The sequence below is a fragment of the Pistacia vera genome, unplaced genomic scaffold, assembly GCF_008641045.1.
Source record: "Pistacia vera cultivar Batoury unplaced genomic scaffold, PisVer_v2 Contig730, whole genome shotgun sequence".
Taxonomy (NCBI): Eukaryota; Viridiplantae; Streptophyta; class Magnoliopsida; order Sapindales; family Anacardiaceae; genus Pistacia; species Pistacia vera.
In genome coordinates this window covers 181,724-209,151 of record NW_022196591.1, presented here as the reverse complement: position 1 = coordinate 209,151, position 27,428 = coordinate 181,724, and the positions used below count along the sequence as shown (strand labels likewise).

The 27,428-nt window shown below is 34.8% G+C and overlaps 3 protein-coding genes across 6 annotated transcripts; all 3 read right to left on the bottom strand.

Annotated features, from left to right (window-relative positions):
• Positions 1 to 507: 507 nt before the first annotated feature.
• Positions 508 to 4,602, bottom strand: LOC116115103. 3 transcript variants are annotated; one of them, XM_031401252.1, is made up of 4 exons: positions 4,119 to 4,602; positions 2,667 to 3,837; positions 1,104 to 1,743; positions 508 to 959 (listed from the first exon to the last, which is right to left on the bottom strand). In XM_031401252.1, the coding sequence occupies exons 1-3, from the start codon at positions 4,471 to 4,473 to the stop codon at positions 1,557 to 1,559; spliced, it is 1,713 nt and encodes a 570-aa protein (XP_031257112.1). In that variant the 5' UTR covers positions 4,474 to 4,602; the 3' UTR covers positions 508 to 959; positions 1,104 to 1,556. The 3 variants fall into 3 exon arrangements, with proteins under 3 accessions (XP_031257112.1, XP_031257111.1, XP_031257113.1); XM_031401251.1 differs by having other exon boundaries at positions 508 to 930; XM_031401253.1 differs by having other exon boundaries at positions 508 to 926.
• Positions 4,603 to 8,472: 3,870 nt separating this feature from the next.
• On the bottom strand, positions 8,473 to 9,018 carry LOC116115089. The gene has a single exon (XM_031401233.1). The coding sequence runs from the start codon at positions 9,016 to 9,018 to the stop codon at positions 8,473 to 8,475; it is 546 nt and encodes a 181-aa protein (XP_031257093.1).
• Positions 9,019 to 16,668: 7,650 nt separating this feature from the next.
• On the bottom strand, positions 16,669 to 20,466 carry LOC116115104. Of its 2 annotated transcripts, none has more exons than XM_031401255.1 (4): positions 19,983 to 20,466; positions 18,531 to 19,701; positions 16,968 to 17,607; positions 16,669 to 16,823 (listed from the first exon to the last, which is right to left on the bottom strand). In XM_031401255.1, the coding sequence occupies exons 1-3, from the start codon at positions 20,335 to 20,337 to the stop codon at positions 17,421 to 17,423; spliced, it is 1,713 nt and encodes a 570-aa protein (XP_031257115.1). In that variant the 5' UTR covers positions 20,338 to 20,466; the 3' UTR covers positions 16,669 to 16,823; positions 16,968 to 17,420. The 2 variants fall into 2 exon arrangements, with proteins under 2 accessions (XP_031257115.1, XP_031257114.1); XM_031401254.1 differs by having other exon boundaries at positions 16,683 to 16,794.
• Positions 20,467 to 27,428: the final 6,962 nt, after the last annotated feature.

Here is a 27,428-nt window from a genome sequence, read left to right as displayed (position 1 = left end):
AATAAACCCCACTTTTATATTTACCCCATAAAATTTTTAAACATACTTTATCGATATTTGTTTTATATATCCTCTTTTTGTTTTTTTTTTTTTAATCTTCATTTAACATATCAATCAAGCATAAAATAGTTGTGCACATTAAATCACATCTTTTTTTTTTTTTTTTTGTTTTTCAAAAAAAATGAAAAAATAGAATAACAAACTTATAAATTATGTATTTATGCAAATCAATTGAAAGTTAGAAACAATAAAATATGATAAAATGAATCCAATGAAGCTAATGCATATATATTATTGATCAAATTCATTTTATTTGCGATATTTCAAAAATAAAATTAGGGTTTATGATGTAGAAGAGGATTAGAAATTTTAAATAAATTGCAAAGGGTTTATTTAAAATGAATCGTGTATAAAATATTTTTGAGTCTTATTTAGTAATTTTTATAAAGGATAAAACTATATTAAAATAATAATAATAATATGGATAAATTGACTTAAATAATGGCTTATAATATTAATTTCCAAGCAAATATGCTTCATAATTTCAAAAAACATCACAATTCACAAACACAAAATCCCATAAATTTATGGACAGAACATAACTTTGAAAAGCTCAAAATGAACATTCATGCAATTGAACCACAAGATACTCCAATTTCTTGTTCACTCGGATGTAAACTCTATTGAGGCCAGAGAAAAGCTCCCATGGCAAATTTCCTCTTCTGTTCCACACTTCCAACGACCGGCAAACCATATTCTGATAGAAGGCGATTGAGCTGCCATTCCGGCATGGCTTCATAATCTGATTTACAGTACTTGGGGTAGTGTAGTGGCATTTGGAACCCAGAATTGTAGCTCCCTTTGTGGCCTTTTACACCTCCAGCTACTTCATACGAAATTGATTCCATCTTCTGAGTTTGCATATGCTGCCTAGGATAGGAAGCTTCTTATATTAATAACTTAAGAGAACGAGAGGTAAAGTTCAGTACACGTAATCTAGGATGGCAATTTATTATTAAGGAAAAACATATTATAATCTTTGATTATTGTCCCTGAGCCATTCAAGGAGCTTTCTTAAATATTAAGTGATGCCAAAGCCATACCTGCCCAACCGTTAGGTCACCAAATGCAGAACTCTTTAGAATTTGATGAACCACTTGTCTGCCACCTGGATTTATGAGACCATCTTTGGCTCTTAATTCTCCAAATAGTCAAGCTCCCTAACAGGAAAATGTACCAAAAAACATCCCAAAAAAATCACTGAGATGACTACTGGGAAGTGGGAACTACTTATATAACATTTGATAACATTAGGCAGCAATATCACAAGTACAGCACCGATTTTTTTTTGGTCATAGGAACATATATACACACAAATAAACCATGGAGTTGTGTTTCTACAATAATATTAAATGTACATGCCAAATCTGAGTAAACCGAATATTATACTATGCAGTGAATGGAAAAATAACAAAATGCCATTCTCTGCAACTTGGTTTCCAGAAGCACTTCTCTGATTTGTAATATCTTCAAGTCTGGGTCAGTGGCAGGGTAAGTCAAGAAGGGGAAAAGAGAGGATCCTCTTTGTTCTTGTAGATTTCAAACAATTGCTTAGAGTAGCGAGTGGCAAACGTTCTGCACATCTCAACCCCCTTATGGTCATACTCTTCCAACTGCTTCACAGATTTTTTCAGATCTTCTTGTGCATTTCCCTCAGTGAGAAACTCAGCCAGAGTAGTGCCCCTATCAGAAAGATAGTAGAGATTTCAGAAAGAATAAGTGTAACAGGGTTAGTTGATTTATACAGTGTGTTGAGATTTAACACATTTTAGAAATTAAGCCCAGGTAGATATAATGGTTCCACTAAGCGGATAGACTAAAACAATAAGGGCATATCCTTAAAAAATAAATAGCTAAATAGAAATACATTGCATCAGAAATAGCATCTCCTCATCATTTGCACATCAAGAACGTAGACTTGTCAATTTGCTTATAATAACATTACAAGAAAATTATTGCCTGGTACAAAGAAGTGTCACTCTCCTCATGCTAGGGGGTTTCTATAGAATCACTAATTTGAGTAAGTTAAAGTTATGATGACTGCAGGGAAGAGACCCTATAATTAGACTGATGGCTTTAAATTGCATGCTGGATGAGGAAGATTTTGCCTTTTGCAAAAACTCTAGCCAGTACCAACATTCGCAGTTCAGAGTCGAACCAAATTACATTTATAAATGCTCCAAAAAACAATACCACATCTTTTTCAGAGGCAAAGGAAAGAATTTATGGGGGTCGTTAAATGATGGAATGAACAACCAATTAATTCAGACAGACATTTTGATTTGGGAAAACTGATAGGGAAACTTTTTCTCAGTAACTCTAGTGACATTTGTCGAGTTAAAAACTGGGAAATTCATAAACCTAGGGTTTTTGCGACTCCAATCCACATGTGGAGGAAGTGACAAAAAGTTGATTCTACATCATATTACCAATTTTCATCGAATACAGTACCAAATTATTTTTTCCTAAATCACATTACCAAATTATTTTTTCCGACCATAAACAACAATGTTAGTATGTAATGACTAAATGCATGAGAGTGGATCGGATTCGCTGTTCAACTACTTTAAGAACTAACCATGACTAGGAAACATGGAAATCCATACCTGGCTGCATCAAATTTGCTGAAACCCCTGTGATTGTAGACCAAAGATCCCTTGATTGCCTTTTCTTCGTTAGTCTGTTGTCGATAAAGAGCACATACAGCCTTCATGCACAGTTCAGGATCCTTTCCAAAGGCTGCGAGCATGTCTGCTTCAAACTCCCACTCCAATTTCCGACCTTTGCTCCTTTTAAGTCTAGATAAAATGTCATGAAAGTCCTCATTGTCATCTGATTCATCTTTAGCCTCACTAGAAGCATCCTCATCATCTGAAACTTCAGAGCTTTCCACAATAAATCCATTCAAGCTCTCACCCTCACTATCTGATCCATCCCTTTCCGACGTATCATCTTCAAGAACTTCAGCTGTATGAATTCCACGTTGACATTCAGTTTCATTGGTCTTACTTGAAGAACATTCTGCTACCAGACTCTTTTCTAAGCACTTTCTCAATGACACTAGGCGCCGCCTAGCACGAGTTTTGGAATTTGCAATGTTGTCAGCTCCGGAAGCAGTAGTAGTTGCAGAGCAACTATTTATTTCAGAAGGAACTTGATCAGAAATTATTTCATGAAGATGCATCCTCCTGAGTTTACAGATGGGAATATTATCATCTTTATCATCACTCTCTGTATCACTAGTAACAACAGTAGAAGCTCGTTTTCTTTTAGGATTTGAACTAAATGGAATATCATTCTCATCATCACTCTCTGTATCACTAGTAACAACATTAGAAGCCCGTTTTCTTTTAGGAGTCGAAACAAATGGGATATCATCCTCAAATTTAGCTGTGTTTTCCTCACAGCAGCGCTTAAAAAGAGCAATCTTCCCACTTCCCTTAGAAGTCTCCTTTTCACTACCCACAATTCCTTCTAATGCGCGATCAGTTGAAAGGCAGACATTTCCATTTCCGTGATTATCGACAGACGTTATTCCATCATGGGCCATATCATGTTCTTCATCACTGTCACACACATCAATTATTCCTAGAGAAGCAGTTGTAGCAACGCTAGGTGTCGATGGAGCTATCTTCTTGCCTGGACTTTGGCCTTCATCAAATACCAAATGTTTTCTGACTCGTCTACCAGATGCCACTTGAGATTTCAACCCAAGAACTCCCTCTTCTTTTTTAGTACAAGTAACATGCTCAGAAATTGTGCCATTATAAGGAGTTTCTAACATACAACCCAAAAAAATAACATTCAGTTTAATGATTATTCAGCACAAACTGTCATCATTCATTATTGCACACATCCCAGTTCATATGCCTAAAGAATTATTTCAACAAATAGAACGACACTGGTATCACAATGCAAGAGAAAAAATTATTCCTAAGAAAAGAAACTCTTAGGAATATCATACCAAAACAAAAATAAAATAAAGATTTTAATAATACACAATTAATCTCAAATAACAAACAAAAGACTTGAAAAAAAAAAAAACATAATCTTTTTACCAGAAACTGAATTATTCACTGGTTTATCTTCAACGGCTTCACTGACATTGATCTCCACTTCCTTCAACTTTTGCTTCAAAAACTCAACTTCAGACTCAGCCTTTTTCTTTTCACATTCCAAAACACTGTTCTCAATCATGAGTTCAACCACCCTATCTTCTTCTTCTTCTCCTGTCAAGTCCACAATTCCAGAAAGCTTTCTATTTCCGTCAGGACCGCCCTTTCTCCTCTTCAAAGACTTCACCTTTTCTTCTAACTTCTTAATCATAGCCTCCATAGTTTTGCACTCACTCATCTTCTTCTCAATCTCAACTTCCAATTCTCTGCACCTACGACACTCTTCCCCATCTTCCATATCAAATATCAAACCAACATTCACTTGCTGTAAGGTAACTCGATCTTCTCGAATAATTATCCCAAAATCCTCTCTTCTCTTTTAGGGTTTTGTCAATTTTCCCGGGTACTACAGAGTTGAAACAGTAAATAAAAGTAAAAAACCGTAACGGAAAATCTTACAGAGGAAGTTTTGACTGAGCCCGTAGAAGTTTCTGGTCATGTTGGGCTTCCTCTTCTGCCTTAAAAAAGATGGACAACAAGATAATTGGCCTACCGAAGAAACTTCAGCGGTCCAATACCTCGAGTCGAGCCCAAGGGCCCATAAATTTTCGATGGGTTGGTATTGGGCTAGGCCTATGGTCCTTGATTTAAAAGAAAACATCATTATCGTTCAATTTCAATTCAAAAAGATGTAAAATTGAATTACAAGGGGGTCCTCTTCCTGCCTTTATTATGTTTCCCTTCTTGCTGGACACAAACTGATTTGATCACCAAACTTTGTGAAATTCATTTCATGTTACATTACATCGATCCCTTCTCATATGTACAAATTCCACAGCTGGATTTCAGCCAGAACATGACCCATCCTATGGGAGCCGAGGCGACAAATTCAGGAGCCAACATAAATAGATTTCCCACCATCAAAAGTTTATGAAATAATTCGGATGAAGGATAAAGGAAGGAGAGTATGATGAATTAATGGTGTATAATTATCTGAGAATTGATATGGTTTGGTTTTGTAAACAATAGAAGTTAAGGTGACACATATGTTGCTGACATTCCCATCATAATGAATGGTCCTAAGAGCGTACTTAGGCTTTTCCATTAACCATGCACTATAGATACAATATTACATTAACCATGACATTCATGGTTGATTTAATTAGAGCTCATTGAGAGAGACACTCACCCACTTTGTCCCTTTTTATTAACTCCACCGTGCAGAGAAATAGTACCCTCCAAACACAAATCTATGAAGAAAGATAACACTCATCGAGAGGAGGCAGCCCCTGTCTTGTGTGTGTGCGTCATTTCATTTTTATGAATGCTCATCACCTGACTAGGAAGATTTATCAATGGTGATTAATTAATATATACCATTTAAGATATGTCATTCAATCTGTATATATTTTAATATTTTCTTCTTCCCACACTGATAAACTGGTGGTTGCGTTTTCATAACCAGCTAGGCTTTTATTTGGTTTGTCCAAAAGTTCATTATTTTCCAACGGGAAAATATTAAAAAAAAGAACATAACAATGACCAATACGAGCTCATTTATAGCAGAGATAATTTTATTTACTTAAAATAATGCTGAGTGTATGTATTCTATATAGAAATTAGAAGAGGGAAACAATATTTACTTCCACGCGTAAACATGAATTTATGTATATAATATATGCATAGTAGTAGGACCCGAGAGCGGCAACATTTACTTCAATAGCTTAAAAAGATACTAAAAGATTTTATGATTTGGTTCTATAATATAACACACAAATTAATGGAGGAGGGAAGGGGGAGATGAACCAAAGCTTAAGCCTCAAAGGTTATAGGGACATGACATAAAAAAATGGGTCACCAAAATCTAATATGCAATCAAGTTAGTGGGTCCTCGTTTGGGCAATCCGACATCCATACCCATCCGATTGGGACTACTCACAAACCCCAATATGTCTGAAAATAACACCATGCAATATAATTTAAATTTATTTATATTTATATTTATATGAAGAAGAAGAATAAGAAGAAGAGAGAGATGAGGGTAAAAGTGCAGTAATGTCTTGCTCATACATTTCGTGGTGATAGTAAATGATGTTTCAGAGATTGGAGAAGTGAATGAAGTTGTGGCAGGACCCAGCTTATTAATTCTTGAGAACTGTTTTAAGTTTTGTCCCATATATATATATATTCAGTTCACATAGATTGCCTAGTAGGCTTTAAATGATTCGTTTATTAAATTATGTTTTACGTACATATAGCTTAGCTATATAGATCTGCACCCAAAAATCTATATGAATTCATCACTGTTCACAGAAATGGCTTCGATTCAGTATAGACAAGAACAAAATTTGGTCACTATATATATATATATATATATATATGAACTTGAAATGAAAGGGTTTGAATTAGGGTTTTTGCATGCTTGCCAACTAAACCCTAATTGAAGGAGTTAGAACCGCAAATTAATGATGAATGGAGCCTTTATTAGTAATTATATTGGTTTGGGGGGAGAGTGTTCAATGATATCTGAACGTAAATGATGAATTAAAGTAGAAAAGAACCAAAGGAAGAGTGAGAGAGAGGAGGTTGGTGAGAATGGTAAATGTGAAAATTGATGGTTGATAGGAAACTTTTGGATACATTTGAAATTTTAATAAAACAAAAATTTGGTACTCCGTTAAACTTAAATGAAACGCATTCCCATGCTGAAACTTGCAATTACTCCTCTCACCTTGTCACTCTTGCCGCACTGCAACAAAGAGAGAGAAAGAGAGAGCAATTTCATTTTCTGTAATGTGTATTGATAGTCGTCCGTAGAAAACTAGAAGGATCATCGAAGGCACGGAGATGCCGTGTCTGCTCTCATTGAAAGCTCACCATCTTTAAAATATGGAACTCTCAAAGCAGACAACTTGCAGATTTTGCAGAGTACTCTTGGTCGTCATTGCCTTCGTCATTTATTATTATTATTTATTTATTTATTTTTCAATTTGAGTTTCTGGTGTTTATTATTATGAATTACTAATTTTTGTCTCTCTCTTTCATCATTCATATATTCACGTATATGTTCAGTTTGTTGTGTTTTGAATGCTGTCGTTTTAAAGCTATCGCTAACTATAGAAAGCATGGTTTTCAGTTGCCAAAGTTTCAATCAAACCACATGATTTTTCTAAATATTACTTTCAACTTGGACATCAATTGACTGTGACTCTTCTATTTCAATAGTTATTAGAGAAGGAGACATATCTATGTTTATCAATAAATCTCATGATTCTCAAAACAAATCCCAGGAAATTACTCAATCCACTTGAGATTTCAAGAAAAAAGAAAAACTGTAATATCAATCCATCACTACAATATATATTTTATGTGTTGATTACAAAATTTCATAGCAATAAATTAAAGAAAATTAATCTGATGAAGTTTTTAGTAGCAGCCACCACATGCACATAAATAGCAGCAGCCTTTGATGATTTTATGAAGAATATTCTCCACTTTTGCCTTTTGCAAACATAAAGATTTTCCGGATGATAAAAACTACGGCATTAATTCATGCCGGAAACTAATTAAACTTATAAATATATACATTCGTTTCACTGCTGTTTCTGACCACTTTTTACATTTAGGTGTCATTCTATTGCAAACGTCCCTTCCTTTAAATCTCAAACATTGATCATTCATCCAGATTCAAGAACCTCAAAAGATTGACGTAATTATTACCGTACCTCAACCATGTCTTTCCTCACCAGTTTGCATGTATGGTTTTCCAGTACAATGTAACCTGCTGTGCATCGAGTCAGTGCCATTTAAATTTCCCACAGATAAACTTGTGTTTGCACATCATTCTCTTTTAAATGATCGATTAAATAACCTCTTGCATGTTGAAAAAGATTCGCACAACTCAAACTCAAAATTATGGCAAGCAATAAAAAAAATAAAGCAAACAAAACACAAGAATTTTAAAGTGGTTCGGCCTAATCAATTTAGCCTATGTTCATTATCTATTCAATCAATCCACTAAGCAAAACTTACAATTGTATAATTTTTAGAAGAGAAAAATTGTAATATTCCAAAAAGTCCAATTACACCCTTAATAACAGCCCACAATGATTATTTTTTAGTGTCTATTTTTATACTTTTTGAGATACTTTAAAAACTCAATTTACTAGTCTGTTTAAAAGGGAGAGTCCCCTTGCAACTCCCCTTTCCCAGGCAATATGAGATTCAAGGCACAATCCCAACAATTCCTCCCTTGACTTGAATCCCCAAACATCACAATAACATCTGAAAATCTTACTCATTTGATAGTCTTCTTTTCTTTCACAACAAGAACTGGAACAATTTTATATCTTGATTTCTTAAGACACTCACCTTCATCAAGCAAATGTAGTTGTTTTTCATTTTTTTTGCCTTGCAAAATCAGAACATCATCCTTATACACTTCGCATCCATCTCTTTGACCAATGTAAGTATATCCATGAGAAGCCAACTCACCCAAAGAAATCAAATTGTGACTACAACTCGACACATACCTCACATGACAAAGCTTCTTGACAACACCATTGTAAAGCTTGAAACGAACGCTACCAATGTCTTCAATCTTTACTTTGTCGTTATTACTGACAATAATATTTCCATAATTTTCATCTTCTTTTAATTCAACAAAACAATCTTTATCATTACAAACATGCATAGATGCAGCAAAATCTAAGACCCAACCTTTTTCACCCTTTAAAGTTTGAGTTTCATCTTGACATATTACTAAAAATTCACATTCATTATTAGCAACCCAAGCATCATCCTTCGAATCCTTCATCTGTTGAGCCTTCTTGAAAGCAAGCATATATTCTCTTAATTTCTTGCAGTGTAGTTGGATATGTCCATTCTCTCCACAATAATAACAGTCATTGTTACTGTAATCTCTGACTTTTGATTTATCACCTCTCTCTTGAGTCCTCCCTCGATTAGAACTTTATGCAACTAGTAGATTTCCTCTAAGTGATGAGTTATCTGATCGTATAAGTCTTTCATTCTCACGCAACAAGGCAGTCACATCATCTAATTTTAAAGTAGATCTGTCTACCAACAAAGTTTAAACTAAAGGTCTATAATATTTAGGCAAAGACGACAACAATATCAGTGCATTTTCCTCATCCTTTAACTCATCAGAAATAGCCAACAATAGATATACTAGCCTATTAAATTCATTTAAATGATCATGGAGACTCACACCTTCATACATCTTCAGAGAATACAAATCCATCTTCAAACACAATCTGTTAGTCAGCAATTTCGACGCATAAATACTCTCTAATTTTTCCCACAAGCCCTTTGGTGTAGACTCGGTCAGCACATTGTACTTTATCTCTGGAGCTAAAGTCAATCTAATTGTACTGACAACTCTCCTCTAAATTCTATTGCAATCTCAAACATCTTCTTTGGCTTACTCTCTTCTAATGCTTGATCAAGACCTTGTTGTACCAAAAGATCTTGTATCGTACTTTGCCATAACATAAAATTAATTTTACCATCAAATAAAGGAATCTCAAACTTAGACATATCTCCAGAAAATTTGAGATGCTTGACACGAACCGTGGGCTCTGATACCACTTGTTGAAAAAGATTCCCACAACTTCAACGCAAAATTATGGCAAGCAACAAAAAAAATAAAGCAAGCCAAACATAAAAAGTGGTTCAGCTCAATCAATTTAGTGTACGTCTACTATTTACTCAAACAATCCACTAAGCAAAAGCGTACAACTATGCAATTTTTAAAAGAGAAAAATTACAAACTTCTTACATTATCCCAAAAAACTCAATTACACCCTCAATAACGGCCCATAATGACTATTCTTTTGGTTTTATTTTACACTTTTTGAGATACTTTGAAAATCTAATCTACTAGTCTATTTAAAGGGGAGAGTCCCCTTGCAATTCTCTTTCCTGACAATATGGGATTCAAGGCACAATCCCAACATTGTACCTCCTGACTTCGCACAATTAATCGCTTAAATTTCCTTTACAAAATTAGCGTTTAAGTGTATATGTCAATTGAAATTGTAAAAACAAAAGTTCAGGATGATCAATACGTGGGTCCTATTGATCATGTCAATATAGTTTGGCTCAAGGGCTAGACAAATCTGAAGCAGTAGTAGTACCCACAAGCGATGGTCAGGAATTTCTGACAACATCACATTCAAAATTGAAGAACCTCCTTCAATTTAAACCTAACGACTACCTTAGGGTATCTTTGTGATTTATAATCAGTTCTGCTACGTATTTACATAATGTTATGTCAAAGTCCAGCACACAACGAGCAATAAATTGTAATAGCAGTCCGAAAATAACTCATGAAGAGCATGCTTTTTGGCTTGCAAAGTTGCATCTAGGTTTCTTTGTACTGAAATCTTCTATATATATCCATTAAATTTAAGACGCTTTCATCAACTTTATGCATTAGATTTAGTAAATTTAATGTATAATATTTGATTTTTTTTTTTTTTTTAATTTACTGTATGAGATTTGGTTATTACTTCTCGATCGGCTAATCTCTGCAACTGCAAGCATCTAGTTAATTAGTACTAACAGAGAACAGTTAAAATTCTTTCAATTTAAGAGAGTTGATGAGTGAAATTTTGGTCCCATTTTCAGCTATAAACAGTAACACCATGCATATTCGTAAAAGTTGCTCCTTTTAGTCTAGATAAAATGTCATGAAAGTCCTCATGTCATCTGATTCATCTTTAGCCTCACTAGAAGCACCTCATCATCTGAGCTTCAGAGCTTTCCACAATAAATCCATTCAAGCTCTCACCCTCATATCTGATCCATCCCTTTCCGACGTATCTCTTCAAGAACTTCAGCTGATAATTCCACGTTGACATTCAGTTTCATTGGTCTTATTTGAAGAACATTCTGCTACCGACTCTTTTCTAAGCACTTTCTCAATGACACTAGGCGCCGCCTAGCACGAGTTTTGGAATTTGCAATGTTGTCAGCTCCGGAAGCAGTAGTAGTTGCAGAGCAACTATTTATTTCAGAAGGAACTTGATCAGAAATTATTCATGAAGATGCACCTCCTGAGTTTCAGATGGGAATATTATCATCTTATCATCACTCTCTGTATCACTAGTAACAACAGTAGAGCTCGTTTTCTTTTAGGATTTGAACTAAATGGAATAATTCTCACATCACTCTCTGTTCACTAGTAACAACATTAGAAGCCCGTTTTCTTTTAGGAGTCGAAACAAATGGGATATCATCCTCAAATTTAGCTGTGTTTTCCTCACAGCGCGCGCTTAAAAAGAGCAATCTTCCCACTTCCCTTGAAGTCTCCTTTTCACTACCCACAATTCCTTCTAATGCGCGATCATTGAAAGGCAGACATTTCCATTTCCGTGATTATCGACAGACGTTATTCCATCATGGGCCATATCAGTTCTTCATCACTCACACACATCATTATTCCTAGAGAGCAGTTGTAGCAACGCTAGGTGTCGATGGAGCTATCTTCTTGCCGGACTTTGGCCTTCATCAAATACCAAATGTTTTGACTCGTCTACCATGCCACTTGAGATTTCAACCCAAGAACTCCCTCTTCTTTTTTAGTACAAGTAACATGCTCAGAAATGTGTCCATTATAAGGAGTTTCTAACATACAACCCAAAAAATAACATTCAGTTTAATGATTATTCAGCAAAAACTGTCTCATTCATTATCCCCACATCCCAGTTCATAGCCTAGAATTATTTCAACAAATAGAACGACACTGGTATCACAATGCAAGAGAAAAATTATTCCTAAGAAAGAAACTCTTAGAATATCATACCAAAACAAAAATAAATAAAATTTTAATAATACACAATTAATCTCAAATAACAAACAAAAGACTTAAAAAAAAAAACATAATCTTTTTACCAGAAACTGAATTATTCACGGTTTATCTTCAACGGCTCCACTGACATTAATCTCCACTTCCTTCAACTTTTGCTTCAAAAACTCAACTCAGACTCAGCCTTTTTCTTTTCACATTCCAAAACACGTTTCTCAATCATGAGTTCAACCACCCTATCTTCTTCTTCTTCTCCTGTCAAGTCCACAATTCCAGAAGCTTTCTATTTCCGTCAGGACCGCCCTTTCTCCTCTTCAAAGACTTCACCTTTTCTTCTAACTTCTTAATCATAGCCTCCATAGTTTTGCACTCACTTCTCTTCTCAATCTCAACTTCCATTCTCTACACCTACGACACTCTTCCCATCTTCCATATCAATATCAAACCAACATTCACTGCTGTCAGTAACTCGATCTTCTCGAATAATTATCCCAAAATCTCTCTTCTCTTTTAGGGTTTTGTCAATTTTCCCGGGTACTACAGAGTTGAAACAGTAAATAAAAGTAAAAAACCGTAACGGAAAATCTTACAGAGGAAGTTTTGCCTGAGCCCTAGAAGTTTCTGGTCATGTTGGACTTCCTCTTCTGCCTTAAAAAAGATGGACAACAAGATAATGGCCTACCGAAGAAACTTCAGCGGTCCAATACCTCGATTCGAGCCCAAGGGCCATAAATTTTCGATGGGTTGGTAGTGGCTAGGCCTATGGTCCTGATTAAAAGAAAACAATCTGATTTGATCAAAAAGATGTAAAATTGAATTACAAGGGGGTCCTCTTCCTGCCTTTATTATGTTCCCTTCTTGCTGGACACAAACTGATTTGATCACCAAACTTTGTGAAATTCATTTCATGTTACATTACATCGATCCCTTCTCATATATACAAATTCCACACTGGATTTCAGCCAGAAATGACCCATCCTATGGAGCCGAGGCGACAATTCAGGAGCCAACATAAATAGATTTCCCACCATCAAAGTTTATGAAATAATTGGATAAGGATAAGGAAGGAGTATGATGAATTAATGGTGTATAATTATCTGAAATTGATATGGTTTGGTTTTGTAACCATAGAAGTTAAGGTGACACATTGTTGCTGACATTCCCATCATAATGAGCTAGACGTACTTAGGCTTTTCCATTAACCATGCACTATAGATACAATATTACATTAACCATGACATTCATGGTTGATTTATTAGAGCTCATTGAGAGAGACACTCACCCACTTTGTCCCTTTTTATTAACTCCACCGTGCAGAGAAATAGTACCCTCCAAACACAAATCTATGAAGAAAGATAACACTCATCGAAGGAGGCAGCCCCTGTCTTGTGTGTGTGTGCGTCATTTCATTTTTATGAATGCTCATCACCAGACTAGGAAGATTTATCAATTGTGATTAATTAATAAACCATTTAAGATTGTCATTCAATCTGTATATATTTTAATATTTTCTTCTTCCCACTGATAAACTGGTGGTTGCGTTTTCATAACCAGCTAGGCTTTATTTGGTTTGTCCAAAAGTTCATTATTTTCCACGGAAAATATTAAAAAAAGAACAAACAATGACATACGAGCTCATTTATAGCAGAGATAATTTATTTACTTAAATATGCTGGTGTATGTATTCTATATAGAAATTGAAGAGGGAAACAATATTTACTTCCACGCGTACATGAATTTATGTATATAATATATGCATAGTAGTAGGACCCAGAGCGGCAACATTTACTTCAATAGCTTAAAAAGATACTAAAGATTTTATGATTTGTTCTATAATATACACACAAATTAATGGAGGAAGGGGGAGATGAACCAAAGCTTAAGCCTCAACGGTTATAGGGACATGACATAAAAAAATGGGTCACCAAAATCTAATATGCAATCAAGTTAGTGGGTCCTCTTTGGGCAATCCGACATCCATACCCATCCGATTGGGACACTCACAACCCCAATATGTCTAAAATAACACCATGCAATATAATTTAAATTTATTTATATTTATATTTATATGAAGAAGAAGAAGAAGAAGAAGAGAGAGATGAGGGTAAAAGTGCAGTAATGTCTTGCTCATACATTTCGTGTGATAGTAAATGATGTTTCAGAGATTGGAGAAGTGAATGAAGTTGTGGCAGGACCCAGTTATTAATTCTTGAGAACTGTTTTAAGTTTTGTCCCTATATATATATATTCAGTTCACATAGATTGCCTAGTAGGCTTTAAATGATTCGTTTTATTAAATTATGTTTTACGTACATATAGCTTAGCTATATAGATCTGCACCCAAATCTATGAATTCATCACTGTCACAGAAATGGCTTCGATTCAGTATAGACAAGAACAAAATTTGGTCACTATATAATATATATATATTATAGACTTGAAAGAAAGGGTTTAATTAGGGTTTTTGCATGCTTGCCAACTAAACCTAATTGAAGGAGTTAGAACCGCAAATTAATGATGAATGGAGCTTTATTAGTAATTATATTGGTTTGGGGGGAGAGTGTTAATGATATCTGAACGTAAATGATGAATTAAAGTAGAAAAGAACCAAAGGAAGATGAGAGAGAGGAGGTTGGTGAAATGTAAATGTGAAATTGATGGTTGAAGGAAACTTTTGGATACTTTGAAATTTTATAAAACAAAAATTTGGTACTCCTTAAATTAAATGAAACCATTCCCATGCTGAAACTTGCAATTACTCCTCTCACCTTGTCACTCTTGCCGCACTGCAACAAAGAGAGAGAAAGAGAGAGCATTTCATTTTCTGTAATGTTATTGATAGTCGTCCGTAGAAAACTAGAAGGATCATAGAGGCACGGAGATGCCGTGTCTGCTCTCTTGAAAGCTCACCATCTTTAAAATATGGAACTCTCAAACAGACAACTTGCAATGTTTGCAGAGTATCTTGGTCGTCATTGCCTTCGTCATTTATTATTATTATTTATTTATTTTTCAATTTGAGTTTCTGGTGTTATTATTATGAATTACTAATTTTTGTCTCTCTCTTCATCATCTCATATATTCACGTATATGTTCGTTTGTTGTGTTTTGAATGCTGTCTTTTAAAGCTATCGCTAACTATAGAAAGCATGGTTTCAGTTGCCAAAGTTTCAATCAAACCACATGATTTTTCTAAATTTACTTTCAACTTGGACTCAATTGACTGTGACTCTTCTATTTCAATAGTTATTAGAGAAGGAGACATATCTATGTTTATCAATAAATCTCATGATTCTCAAAACATATCCCAGGAAATTACCAATCCACTTGAGATTTAAAGAAAAAAGAAAAACTTTATATCAATCCATCACTCACAATAATTTTATGTGTTGATTAAAATTTCATAGCAATAAATTAAAGAAAATTAATCTGATGAAGTTTTAGTAGCAGCCACCACATCACATAATACAGCAGCTTTGATGATTTTATGAAGAATATCCTCCACTTTTGCCTTTGCAACATAAAGATTTTCCGGATGATAAAACTACGGCATTAATTCATGCCGGAAACTAATTAAACTATAAATATATACATCGTTTCACTGCTGTTTCTGACCACTTTTTACATTTAGGTGTCATTCTATTGCAAACGTCCCTTCCTTTAAATCTCAAACATTGATCATTCATCCATTCAAGAACCTAAAAGATTGACGTAATTATTACCGTACCTAACCATGTCTTTCCTCACCGTTTGCATTATGGTTTTCCAGTACAATGTAACCTGCTGTGCATCGAGTCAGTGCCATTTAAATTTCCCACAGAAAACTTGTGTTTGCACATCATTCTCTTTTAAATGATCGATTAAATAACCTCTTCATGTTGAAAAAGATTCGCATCAACTCAACTCAAATTTGCAAGCAATAAAAAAAAATAAACAAAACAACACAAGATTTTAAAGTGGTTCGGCTAATCATTTAGCCTATGTTCATTATCTATTCAACAATCCACTAAGCAAAACTTACAATTGTAAATTTTTAGAAGAGAAAAATTGTAATATTCCAAAAACCAATTACCTTAATAACACCACAATGATTATTTTTTAGTGTTTTTTTTATACTTTTTGAGATACTTTAAAAACTCAATTTACTATTCTTTTAAAGGGAGAGTCCCCTTGCAACTCCCTTTCCCAGGCAATATGAGATTCAAGGCATACAATAGATTAGAAATTTTAAATAAATTGCAAAGGGTTTATTTAAAATGAATCGTGTATAAAATATTTTTGAGTCTTATTTAGTAATTTTTATAAAGGATAAAACTATATTAAAATAATAATAATAATATGGATAAATTGACTTAAATAATGGCTTATAATATTAATTTCCAAGCAAATATGCTTCATAATTTCAAAAAACATCACAATTCACAAACACAAAATCCCATAAATTTATGGACAGAACATAACTTTGAAAAGCTCAAAATGAACATTCATGCAATTGAACCACAAGATACTCCAATTTCTTGTTCACTCGGATGTAAACTCTATTGAGGCCAGAGAAAAGCTCCCATGGCAAATTTCCTCTTCTGTTCCACACTTCCAACGACCGGCAAACCATATTCTGATAGAAGGCGATTGAGCTGCCATTCCGGCATGGCTTCATAATCTGATTTACAGTACTTGGGGTAGTGTAGTGGCATTTGGAACCCAGAATTGTAGCTCCCTTTGTGGCCTTTTACACCTCCAGCTACTTCATACGAAATTGATTCCATCTTCTGAGTTTGCATATGCTGCCTAGGATAGGAAGCTTCTTATATTAATAACTTAAGAGAACGAGAGGTAAAGTTCAGTACACGTAATCTAGGATGGCAATTTATTATTAAGGAAAAACATATTATAATCTTTGATTATTGTCCCTGAGCCATTCAAGGAGCTTTCTTAAATATTAAGTGATGCCAAAGCCATACCTGCCCAACCGTTAGGTCACCAAATGCAGAACTCTTTAGAATTTGATGAACCACTTGTCTGCCACCTGGATTTATGAGACCATCTTTGGCTCTTAATTCTCCAAATAGTCAAGCTCCCTAACAGGAAAATGTACCAAAAAACATCCCAAAAAAATCACTGAGATGACTACTGGGAAGTGGGAACTACTTATATAACATTTGATAACATTAGGCAGCAATATCACAAGTACAGCACCGATTTTTTTTTGGTCATAGGAACATATATACACACAAATAAACCATGGAGTTGTGTTTCTACAATAATATTAAATGTACATGCCAAATCTGAGTAAACCGAATATTATACTATGCAGTGAATGGAAAAATAACAAAATGCCATTCTCTGCAACTTGGTTTCCAGAAGCACTTCTCTGATTTGTAATATCTTCAAGTCTGGGTCAGTGGCAGGGTAAGTCAAGAAGGGGAAAAGAGAGGATCCTCTTTGTTCTTGTAGATTTCAAACAATTGCTTAGAGTAGCGAGTGGCAAACGTTCTGCACATCTCAACCCCCTTATGGTCATACTCTTCCAACTGCTTCACAGATTTTTTCAGATCTTCTTGTGCATTTCCCTCAGTGAGAAACTCAGCCAGAGTAGTGCCCCTATCAGAAAGATAGTAGAGATTTCAGAAAGAATAAGTGTAACAGGGTTAGTTGATTTATACAGTGTGTTGAGATTTAACACATTTTAGAAATTAAGCCCAGGTAGATATAATGGTTCCACTAAGCGGATAGACTAAAACAATAAGGGCATATCCTTAAAAAATAAATAGCTAAATAGAAATACATTGCATCAGAAATAGCATCTCCTCATCATTTGCACATCAAGAACGTAGACTTGTCAATTTGCTTATAATAACATTACAAGAAAATTATTGCCTGGTACAAAGAAGTGTCACTCTCCTCATGCTAGGGGGTTTCTATAGAATCACTAATTTGAGTAAGTTAAAGTTATGATGACTGCAGGGAAGAGACCCTATAATTAGACTGATGGCTTTAAATTGCATGCTGGATGAGGAAGATTTTGCCTTTTGCAAAAACTCTAGCCAGTACCAACATTCGCAGTTCAGAGTCGAACCAAATTACATTTATAAATGCTCCAAAAAACAATACCACATCTTTTTCAGAGGCAAAGGAAAGAATTTATGGGGGTCGTTAAATGATGGAATGAACAACCAATTAATTCAGACAGACATTTTGATTTGGGAAAACTGATAGGGAAACTTTTTCTCAGTAACTCTAGTGACATTTGTCGAGTTAAAAACTGGGAAATTCATAAACCTAGGGTTTTTGCGACTCCAATCCACATGTGGAGGAAGTGACAAAAAGTTGATTCTACATCATATTACCAATTTTCATCGAATACAGTACCAAATTATTTTTTCCTAAATCACATTACCAAATTATTTTTTCCGACCATAAACAACAATGTTAGTATGTAATGACTAAATGCATGAGAGTGGATCGGATTCGCTGTTCAACTACTTTAAGAACTAACCATGACTAGGAAACATGGAAATCCATACCTGGCTGCATCAAATTTGCTGAAACCCCTGTGATTGTAGACCAAAGATCCCTTGATTGCCTTTTCTTCGTTAGTCTGTTGTCGATAAAGAGCACATACAGCCTTCATGCACAGTTCAGGATCCTTTCCAAAGGCTGCGAGCATGTCTGCTTCAAACTCCCACTCCAATTTCCGACCTTTGCTCCTTTTAAGTCTAGATAAAATGTCATGAAAGTCCTCATTGTCATCTGATTCATCTTTAGCCTCACTAGAAGCATCCTCATCATCTGAAACTTCAGAGCTTTCCACAATAAATCCATTCAAGCTCTCACCCTCACTATCTGATCCATCCCTTTCCGACGTATCATCTTCAAGAACTTCAGCTGTATGAATTCCACGTTGACATTCAGTTTCATTGGTCTTACTTGAAGAACATTCTGCTACCAGACTCTTTTCTAAGCACTTTCTCAATGACACTAGGCGCCGCCTAGCACGAGTTTTGGAATTTGCAATGTTGTCAGCTCCGGAAGCAGTAGTAGTTGCAGAGCAACTATTTATTTCAGAAGGAACTTGATCAGAAATTATTTCATGAAGATGCATCCTCCTGAGTTTACAGATGGGAATATTATCATCTTTATCATCACTCTCTGTATCACTAGTAACAACAGTAGAAGCTCGTTTTCTTTTAGGATTTGAACTAAATGGAATATCATTCTCATCATCACTCTCTGTATCACTAGTAACAACATTAGAAGCCCGTTTTCTTTTAGGAGTCGAAACAAATGGGATATCATCCTCAAATTTAGCTGTGTTTTCCTCACAGCAGCGCTTAAAAAGAGCAATCTTCCCACTTCCCTTAGAAGTCTCCTTTTCACTACCCACAATTCCTTCTAATGCGCGATCAGTTGAAAGGCAGACATTTCCATTTCCGTGATTATCGACAGACGTTATTCCATCATGGGCCATATCATGTTCTTCATCACTGTCACACACATCAATTATTCCTAGAGAAGCAGTTGTAGCAACGCTAGGTGTCGATGGAGCTATCTTCTTGCCTGGACTTTGGCCTTCATCAAATACCAAATGTTTTCTGACTCGTCTACCAGATGCCACTTGAGATTTCAACCCAAGAACTCCCTCTTCTTTTTTAGTACAAGTAACATGCTCAGAAATTGTGCCATTATAAGGAGTTTCTAACATACAACCCAAAAAAATAACATTCAGTTTAATGATTATTCAGCACAAACTGTCATCATTCATTATTGCACACATCCCAGTTCATATGCCTAAAGAATTATTTCAACAAATAGAACGACACTGGTATCACAATGCAAGAGAAAAAATTATTCCTAAGAAAAGAAACTCTTAGGAATATCATACCAAAACAAAAATAAAATAAAGATTTTAATAATACACAATTAATCTCAAATAACAAACAAAAGACTTGAAAAAAAAAAAAACATAATCTTTTTACCAGAAACTGAATTATTCACTGGTTTATCTTCAACGGCTTCACTGACATTGATCTCCACTTCCTTCAACTTTTGCTTCAAAAACTCAACTTCAGACTCAGCCTTTTTCTTTTCACATTCCAAAACACTGTTCTCAATCATGAGTTCAACCACCCTATCTTCTTCTTCTTCTCCTGTCAAGTCCACAATTCCAGAAAGCTTTCTATTTCCGTCAGGACCGCCCTTTCTCCTCTTCAAAGACTTCACCTTTTCTTCTAACTTCTTAATCATAGCCTCCATAGTTTTGCACTCACTCATCTTCTTCTCAATCTCAACTTCCAATTCTCTGCACCTACGACACTCTTCCCCATCTTCCATATCAAATATCAAACCAACATTCACTTGCTGTAAGGTAACTCGATCTTCTCGAATAATTATCCCAAAATCCTCTCTTCTCTTTTAGGGTTTTGTCAATTTTCCCGGGTACTACAGAGTTGAAACAGTAAATAAAAGTAAAAAACCGTAACGGAAAATCTTACAGAGGAAGTTTTGACTGAGCCCGTAGAAGTTTCTGGTCATGTTGGGCTTCCTCTTCTGCCTTAAAAAAGATGGACAACAAGATAATTGGCCTACCGAAGAAACTTCAGCGGTCCAATACCTCGAGTCGAGCCCAAGGGCCCATAAATTTTCGATGGGTTGGTATTGGGCTAGGCCTATGGTCCTTGATTTAAAAGAAAACATCATTATCGTTCAATTTCAATTCAAAAAGATGTAAAATTGAATTACAAGGGGGTCCTCTTCCTGCCTTTATTATGTTTCCCTTCTTGCTGGACACAAACTGATTTGATCACCAAACTTTGTGAAATTCATTTCATGTTACATTACATCGATCCCTTCTCATATGTACAAATTCCACAGCTGGATTTCAGCCAGAACATGACCCATCCTATGGGAGCCGAGGCGACAAATTCAGGAGCCAACATAAATAGATTTCCCACCATCAAAAGTTTATGAAATAATTCGGATGAAGGATAAAGGAAGGAGAGTATGATGAATTAATGGTGTATAATTATCTGAGAATTGATATGGTTTGGTTTTGTAAACAATAGAAGTTAAGGTGACACATATGTTGCTGACATTCCCATCATAATGAATGGTCCTAAGAGCGTACTTAGGCTTTTCCATTAACCATGCACTATAGATACAATATTACATTAACCATGACATTCATGGTTGATTTAATTAGAGCTCATTGAGAGAGACACTCACCCACTTTGTCCCTTTTTATTAACTCCACCGTGCAGAGAAATAGTACCCTCCAAACACAAATCTATGAAGAAAGATAACACTCATCGAGAGGAGGCAGCCCCTGTCTTGTGTGTGTGCGTCATTTCATTTTTATGAATGCTCATCACCTGACTAGGAAGATTTATCAATGGTGATTAATTAATATATACCATTTAAGATATGTCATTCAATCTGTATATATTTTAATATTTTCTTCTTCCCACACTGATAAACTGGTGGTTGCGTTTTCATAACCAGCTAGGCTTTTATTTGGTTTGTCCAAAAGTTCATTATTTTCCAACGGGAAAATATTAAAAAAAAGAACATAACAATGACCAATACGAGCTCATTTATAGCAGAGATAATTTTATTTACTTAAAATAATGCTGAGTGTATGTATTCTATATAGAAATTAGAAGAGGGAAACAATATTTACTTCCACGCGTAAACATGAATTTATGTATATAATATATGCATAGTAGTAGGACCCGAGAGCGGCAACATTTACTTCAATAGCTTAAAAAGATACTAAAAGATTTTATGATTTGATTCTATAATATAACACACAAATTAATGGAGGAGGGAAGGGGGAGATGAACCAAAGCTTAAGCCTCAAAGGTTATAGGGACATGACATAAAAAAATGGGTCACCAAAATCTAATATGCAATCAAGTTAGTGGGTCCTCGTTTGGGCAATCCGACATCCATACCCATCCGATTGGGACCACTCACAAACCCCAATATGTCTAAAAATAACACCATGCAATATAATTTAAATTTATTTATATTTATATTTATATGAAGAAGAAGAATAAGAAGAAGAGAGAGATGAGGGTAAAAGTGCAGTAATGTCTTGCTCATACATTTCGTGGTGATAGTAAATGATGTTTCAGAGATTGGAGAAGTGAATGAAGTTGTGGCAGGACCCAGATTATTAATTCTTGAGAACTGTTTTAAGTTTTGTCCCATATATATATATATATTCAGTTCACATAGATTGCCTAGTAGGCTTTAAATGATTCGTTTATTAAATTATGTTTTACGTACATATAGCTTAGCTATATAGATCTGCACCCAAAAATCTATATGAATTCATCACTGTTCACAGAAATGGCTTCGATTCAGTATAGACAAGAACAAAATTTGGTCACTATATATATATATATATATATATATGAACTTGAAATGAAAGGGTTTGAATTAGGGTTTTTGCATGCTTGCCAACTAAACCCTAATTGAAGGAGTTAGAACCGCAAATTAATGATGAATGGAGCCTTTATTAGTAATTATATTGGTTTGGGGGGAGAGTGTTCAATGATATCTGAACGTAAATGATGAATTAAAGTAGAAAAGAACCAAAGGAAGAGTGAGAGAGAGGAGGTTGGTGAGAATGGTAAATGTGAAAATTGATGGTTGATAGGAAACTTTTGGATACATTTGAAATTTTAATAAAACAAAAATTTGGTACTCCGTTAAACTTAAATGAAACGCATTCCCATGCTGAAACTTGCAATTACTCCTCTCACCTTGTCACTCTTGCCGCACTGCAACAAAGAGAGAGAAAGAGAGAGCAATTTCATTTTCTGTAATGTGTATTGATAGTCGTCCGTAGAAAACTAGAAGGATCATCGAAGGCACGGAGATGCCGTGTCTGCTCTCATTGAAAGCTCACCATCTTTAAAATATGGAACTCTCAAAGCAGACAACTTGCAGATTTTGCAGAGTACTCTTGGTCGTCATTGCCTTCGTCATTTATTATTATTATTTATTTATTTATTTTTCAATTTGAGTTTCTGGTGTTTATTATTATGAATTACTAATTTTTGTCTCTCTCTTTCATCATTCATATATTCACGTATATGTTCAGTTTGTTGTGTTTTGAATGCTGTCGTTTTAAAGCTATCGCTAACTATAGAAAGCATGGTTTTCAGTTGCCAAAGTTTCAATCAAACCACATGATTTTTCTAAATATTACTTTCAACTTGGACATCAATTGACTGTGACTCTTCTATTTCAATAGTTATTAGAGAAGGAGACATATCTATGTTTATCAATAAATCTCATGATTCTCAAAACAAATCCCAGGAAATTACTCAATCCACTTGAGATTTCAAGAAAAAAGAAAAACTGTAATATCAATCCATCACTACAATATATATTTTATGTGTTGATTACAAAATTTCATAGCAATAAATTAAAGAAAATTAATCTGATGAAGTTTTTAGTAGCAGCCACCACATGCACATAAATAGCAGCAGCCTTTGATGATTTTATGAAGAATATTCTCCACTTTTGCCTTTTGCAAACATAAAGATTTTCCGGATGATAAAAACTACGGCATTAATTCATGCCGGAAACTAATTAAACTTATAAATATATACATTCGTTTCACTGCTGTTTCTGACCACTTTTTACATTTAGGTGTCATTCTATTGCAAACGTCCCTTCCTTTAAATCATCAAACATTGATCATTCATCCAGATTCAAGAACCTGAAAAGATTGACGTAATTATTACCGTACCTCAACCATGTCTTTCCTCACCAGTTTGCATCTATGGTTTTCCAGTACAATGTAACCTGCTGAGCATCGAGTCAGTGCCATTTAAATTTCCCACAGAGAAACTTGTGTTTGCACATCATTCTCCTTTAAATGATCGACTAAATACCCTCTTAAATGTTGAAAAAGATTCTCATAACTCAATCGGATAATTATGGTAAGCAATACCATAAAACAAACAAAACACAAGAATTTTAAAGTGGTTCGGCTTAATCAATTTAGCCTACGTCTACTATTTATTCAAACAATCCACTAAGCAAAAGCTTACAACTGTACAATTTTTAGAAGAGTAAAATTGTAATATCCCAAAAAACCCAATTACATCTTTAATAACAATCCACAATGACTATTTTTAAGTGTTTATTTTATACTTTTTGAGATATTTTAAAAACTCAATCTACTAGTCTATTTAAAGGGGAGAATCCCCTTGCAACTCCCTTTCCCTGGCAATATGGGATTCAAGGCACAATCCCAACAATTCCTCGCTTGACTTGAATCCTTAAACATCACAGTAGCATATGAAAATCTTACTCATTTGATAGTCTTCTTTTCTTTCACAATAGAAACTGGAACAATTTTATCTCTTGATTTCTTACAACACTCACCTTCATCAAGCAAATATAGTTGTTTTTCATTTCTTTTGCCTTGCAAAATCAGAACATCACATTTATACACTTCGCATCCATTTCTTTGACCAATGTAGGTATATCCACGAGAGGCCAACTCATCCAAATAAATCAAATTGTGACTACAACTCAACACATATCTCACATGACAAAGCTTCTTGACAGCACCATTGTAAAGCTTGAGACGAACGCTACCAATGCCTTCAATCTTCACTTTCTCGTTATTACTAACAACAATATTTCCATAATTTTCATCTTCTTTAAATTCAACAAAACAATCTTTATCATTACAAACATACATAGACGCAGCAGAATCTAAAACCCAACCTTTTTCACCCTTTAAAGTTTGAGTTTCATCTTGACATGTTACTGAAAATTCACATTCATTGTTAGCAACCCAAGCATCATCCTTCGAATCCTTCGTCTGTTGAGCCTTCTTGAAAGCAAGCATACATTCTCTTAATTTCTTACAGCGTGGTTGGATATGTCCCTTCTCTCCACAATAATAACAGTCATTGTTACTGTAATCTCTGACTTTTGATTTATCACCTCTTGAGTCCTCCCTCGATTAGAACCTTCTATAACTAATAGATTTCCTCTAAGTGATGAGTTATCTGATCCTATAAATCTTTCATTCTCATGCAACAAGGCAATCACATCATCTAATTTTAAAGTAGATCTGACTACCAACAAAGTTTGAACTAAAAGTCTATAATATTTAGGCAAAGATGACAACAATATCAGTGCATTTTCCTCATCCTTTAACTCATCAGAAATACCCAACAATAGAGATACTAGCCTATTAAATTCACTTAAATGATCATGGAGACTCGAACCTTTATCCATCTTCAGAGAATACAGATCCATCTTAAAACACAATCTGTTAGTCAGCGATTTCGACGCATAAATACCCTCCAATTTTTCCCGCAAGCCCTTTGGTGTAGACTCGGTCAGCACGCTGTACTTTATCTCTAGAGCTAAAGTCAATCTGATTGTACTGACAACTCTCCTCTAAATTCTATTCCAATCTCTATCAGACATCTTCTCTGGCTTACTCTCTTCTAATGTCTGATTAAGACCTTGTTGTACCAAAAGGTCTTGTATCGTACTTTGCCATAACATAAAATTAATTTTACCATCAAATAACGGAACCTCAAACTTAGACATATCTCCAAAAAAATTGAGATGCTTGACAAGAACCGTGGGATCTGATACCACTTGTTGAAAAAGATTCCCACAACTCAAATGCAAAATTACGACAAGCAACAAAAAAAATAAAGCAAGCCAAACATAAAAATTTTAAAGTGGTTTAGCCCAATCAATTTAACGTACGTCCACTATTTACTCAAACAATCTACTAAGCAAAAGCTTACAACTGTGCAATTTTTAGAATAGAAAAATTGTAAACTTCTTACTTTATCCCAAAAAGCTCAATTACACCCTTAATAACGGCCCATAATGACTATTCTTTTGGTGTCTATTTTACACTTTTTGAGATATTTTGAAAACTCAATCTACTAGTCTATCTAAAGGGGAGAGTCCTCTTGCAACCCCCTTTCCCGGCAATATCGGATTTAAGATTTAAGGCACAATCCCAACATTGTACCTCCTGACTTCGCACAATTAATCGCTTAAATTTCCTTTACAAAATTAGCGTTTAAGTGTATATGTCAATTGAAATTGTAAAAACAAAAGTTCAGGATGATCAATACGTGGGTCCTATTGATCATGTCAATATAGTTTGGCTCAAGGTGGATGGCTAGACGAATCTGAAGCAGTGGTAGTACCCACAAGCGATGGTCAGGAATTTCTGACAACATCACATTCAAAATTGAAGAACCTCCTTCAATTTAAACCTAACGACTACCTTAGGGTATCTTTGTCATTTATAATCAGTTCTGCTACGTATTTACATAATGTTATGTCAAAGTCCAGCACACAACGAGCAATAAATTGTAATAGCAGTCGGAAAATAACTCATGAAGAGCATGCTTTTTGGCTTGCAAAGTTGCCTTTAGGTTTCTTTGTACTGAAATCTTCTATATATATCCATTAAATTTAAGACGCTTTCATCAACTTTATGCATTAGATTTAGTAAATTTAATGTATAATATTTGATTTTTTTTTTTAATTTACTGTATGAGATTTGGTTATTACTTCTCGATCGGCTAATCTCTGCAACTGCAAGCATCTAGTTAATTAGTACTAACAGAGAACAGTTAAAATTCTTTCAATTTAAGAGAGTTGATGAGTGAAATTTTGGTCCCATTTTCAGCTATAAACAGTAACACCATGCATATTCGTAAAACATTAATGGATGTCAATTAGAAACTGGCACTTTAAAGTGTTCAGAAACGATGCCCCTTCACGGATTTCACCCCTTTCAATGCCCTATCATTACTATTAAGTGTTATTTACTGTTTGTCTACTATTGAAGACGAATTAAAACCAAACTCATTTTTCGAAATATAGAGATCATATTTAATTACCAGGGAACCTTTTTTTGCCATAATACCAGAGGGATTAATTACCAAAGGACCTTTCTTTTGCTCCTTCTTTAATTTAAATCATCACGGCCTGACTCATCTGACAAGTATTTGAGAATGCACTTGGTGATGTGATGGCATGCAGAAGATAAAGTTCAAATTGGATCATTTTGAATCTTTTGCTCAAATTGGATCATTTTAAATCTTTCTCATCAAGGAATATATTTGATGCTGAGATGTTGTATATATAGCTTTAAGTGTATGATTGGGATAGATGATTCATTTGTTGCGAAAGGAATAACCACATGTGTTTAGTTATAAGAGCAAGACCTTGCGTGTGATCAACGATGAGATCTTTTTCATAGTCCGAGATCGAGCTTCTGACATAGCAACCAAGTATGTCATCCATTCTCAGCTTAGAGCCATTTGGAGCCTGCCCAACTAATTGGTGTTGTTTGTTTTGAGCTTGTGCGCTCTTGTTGGACGCCTGTACTATTTTGTCTTTTCTATTTG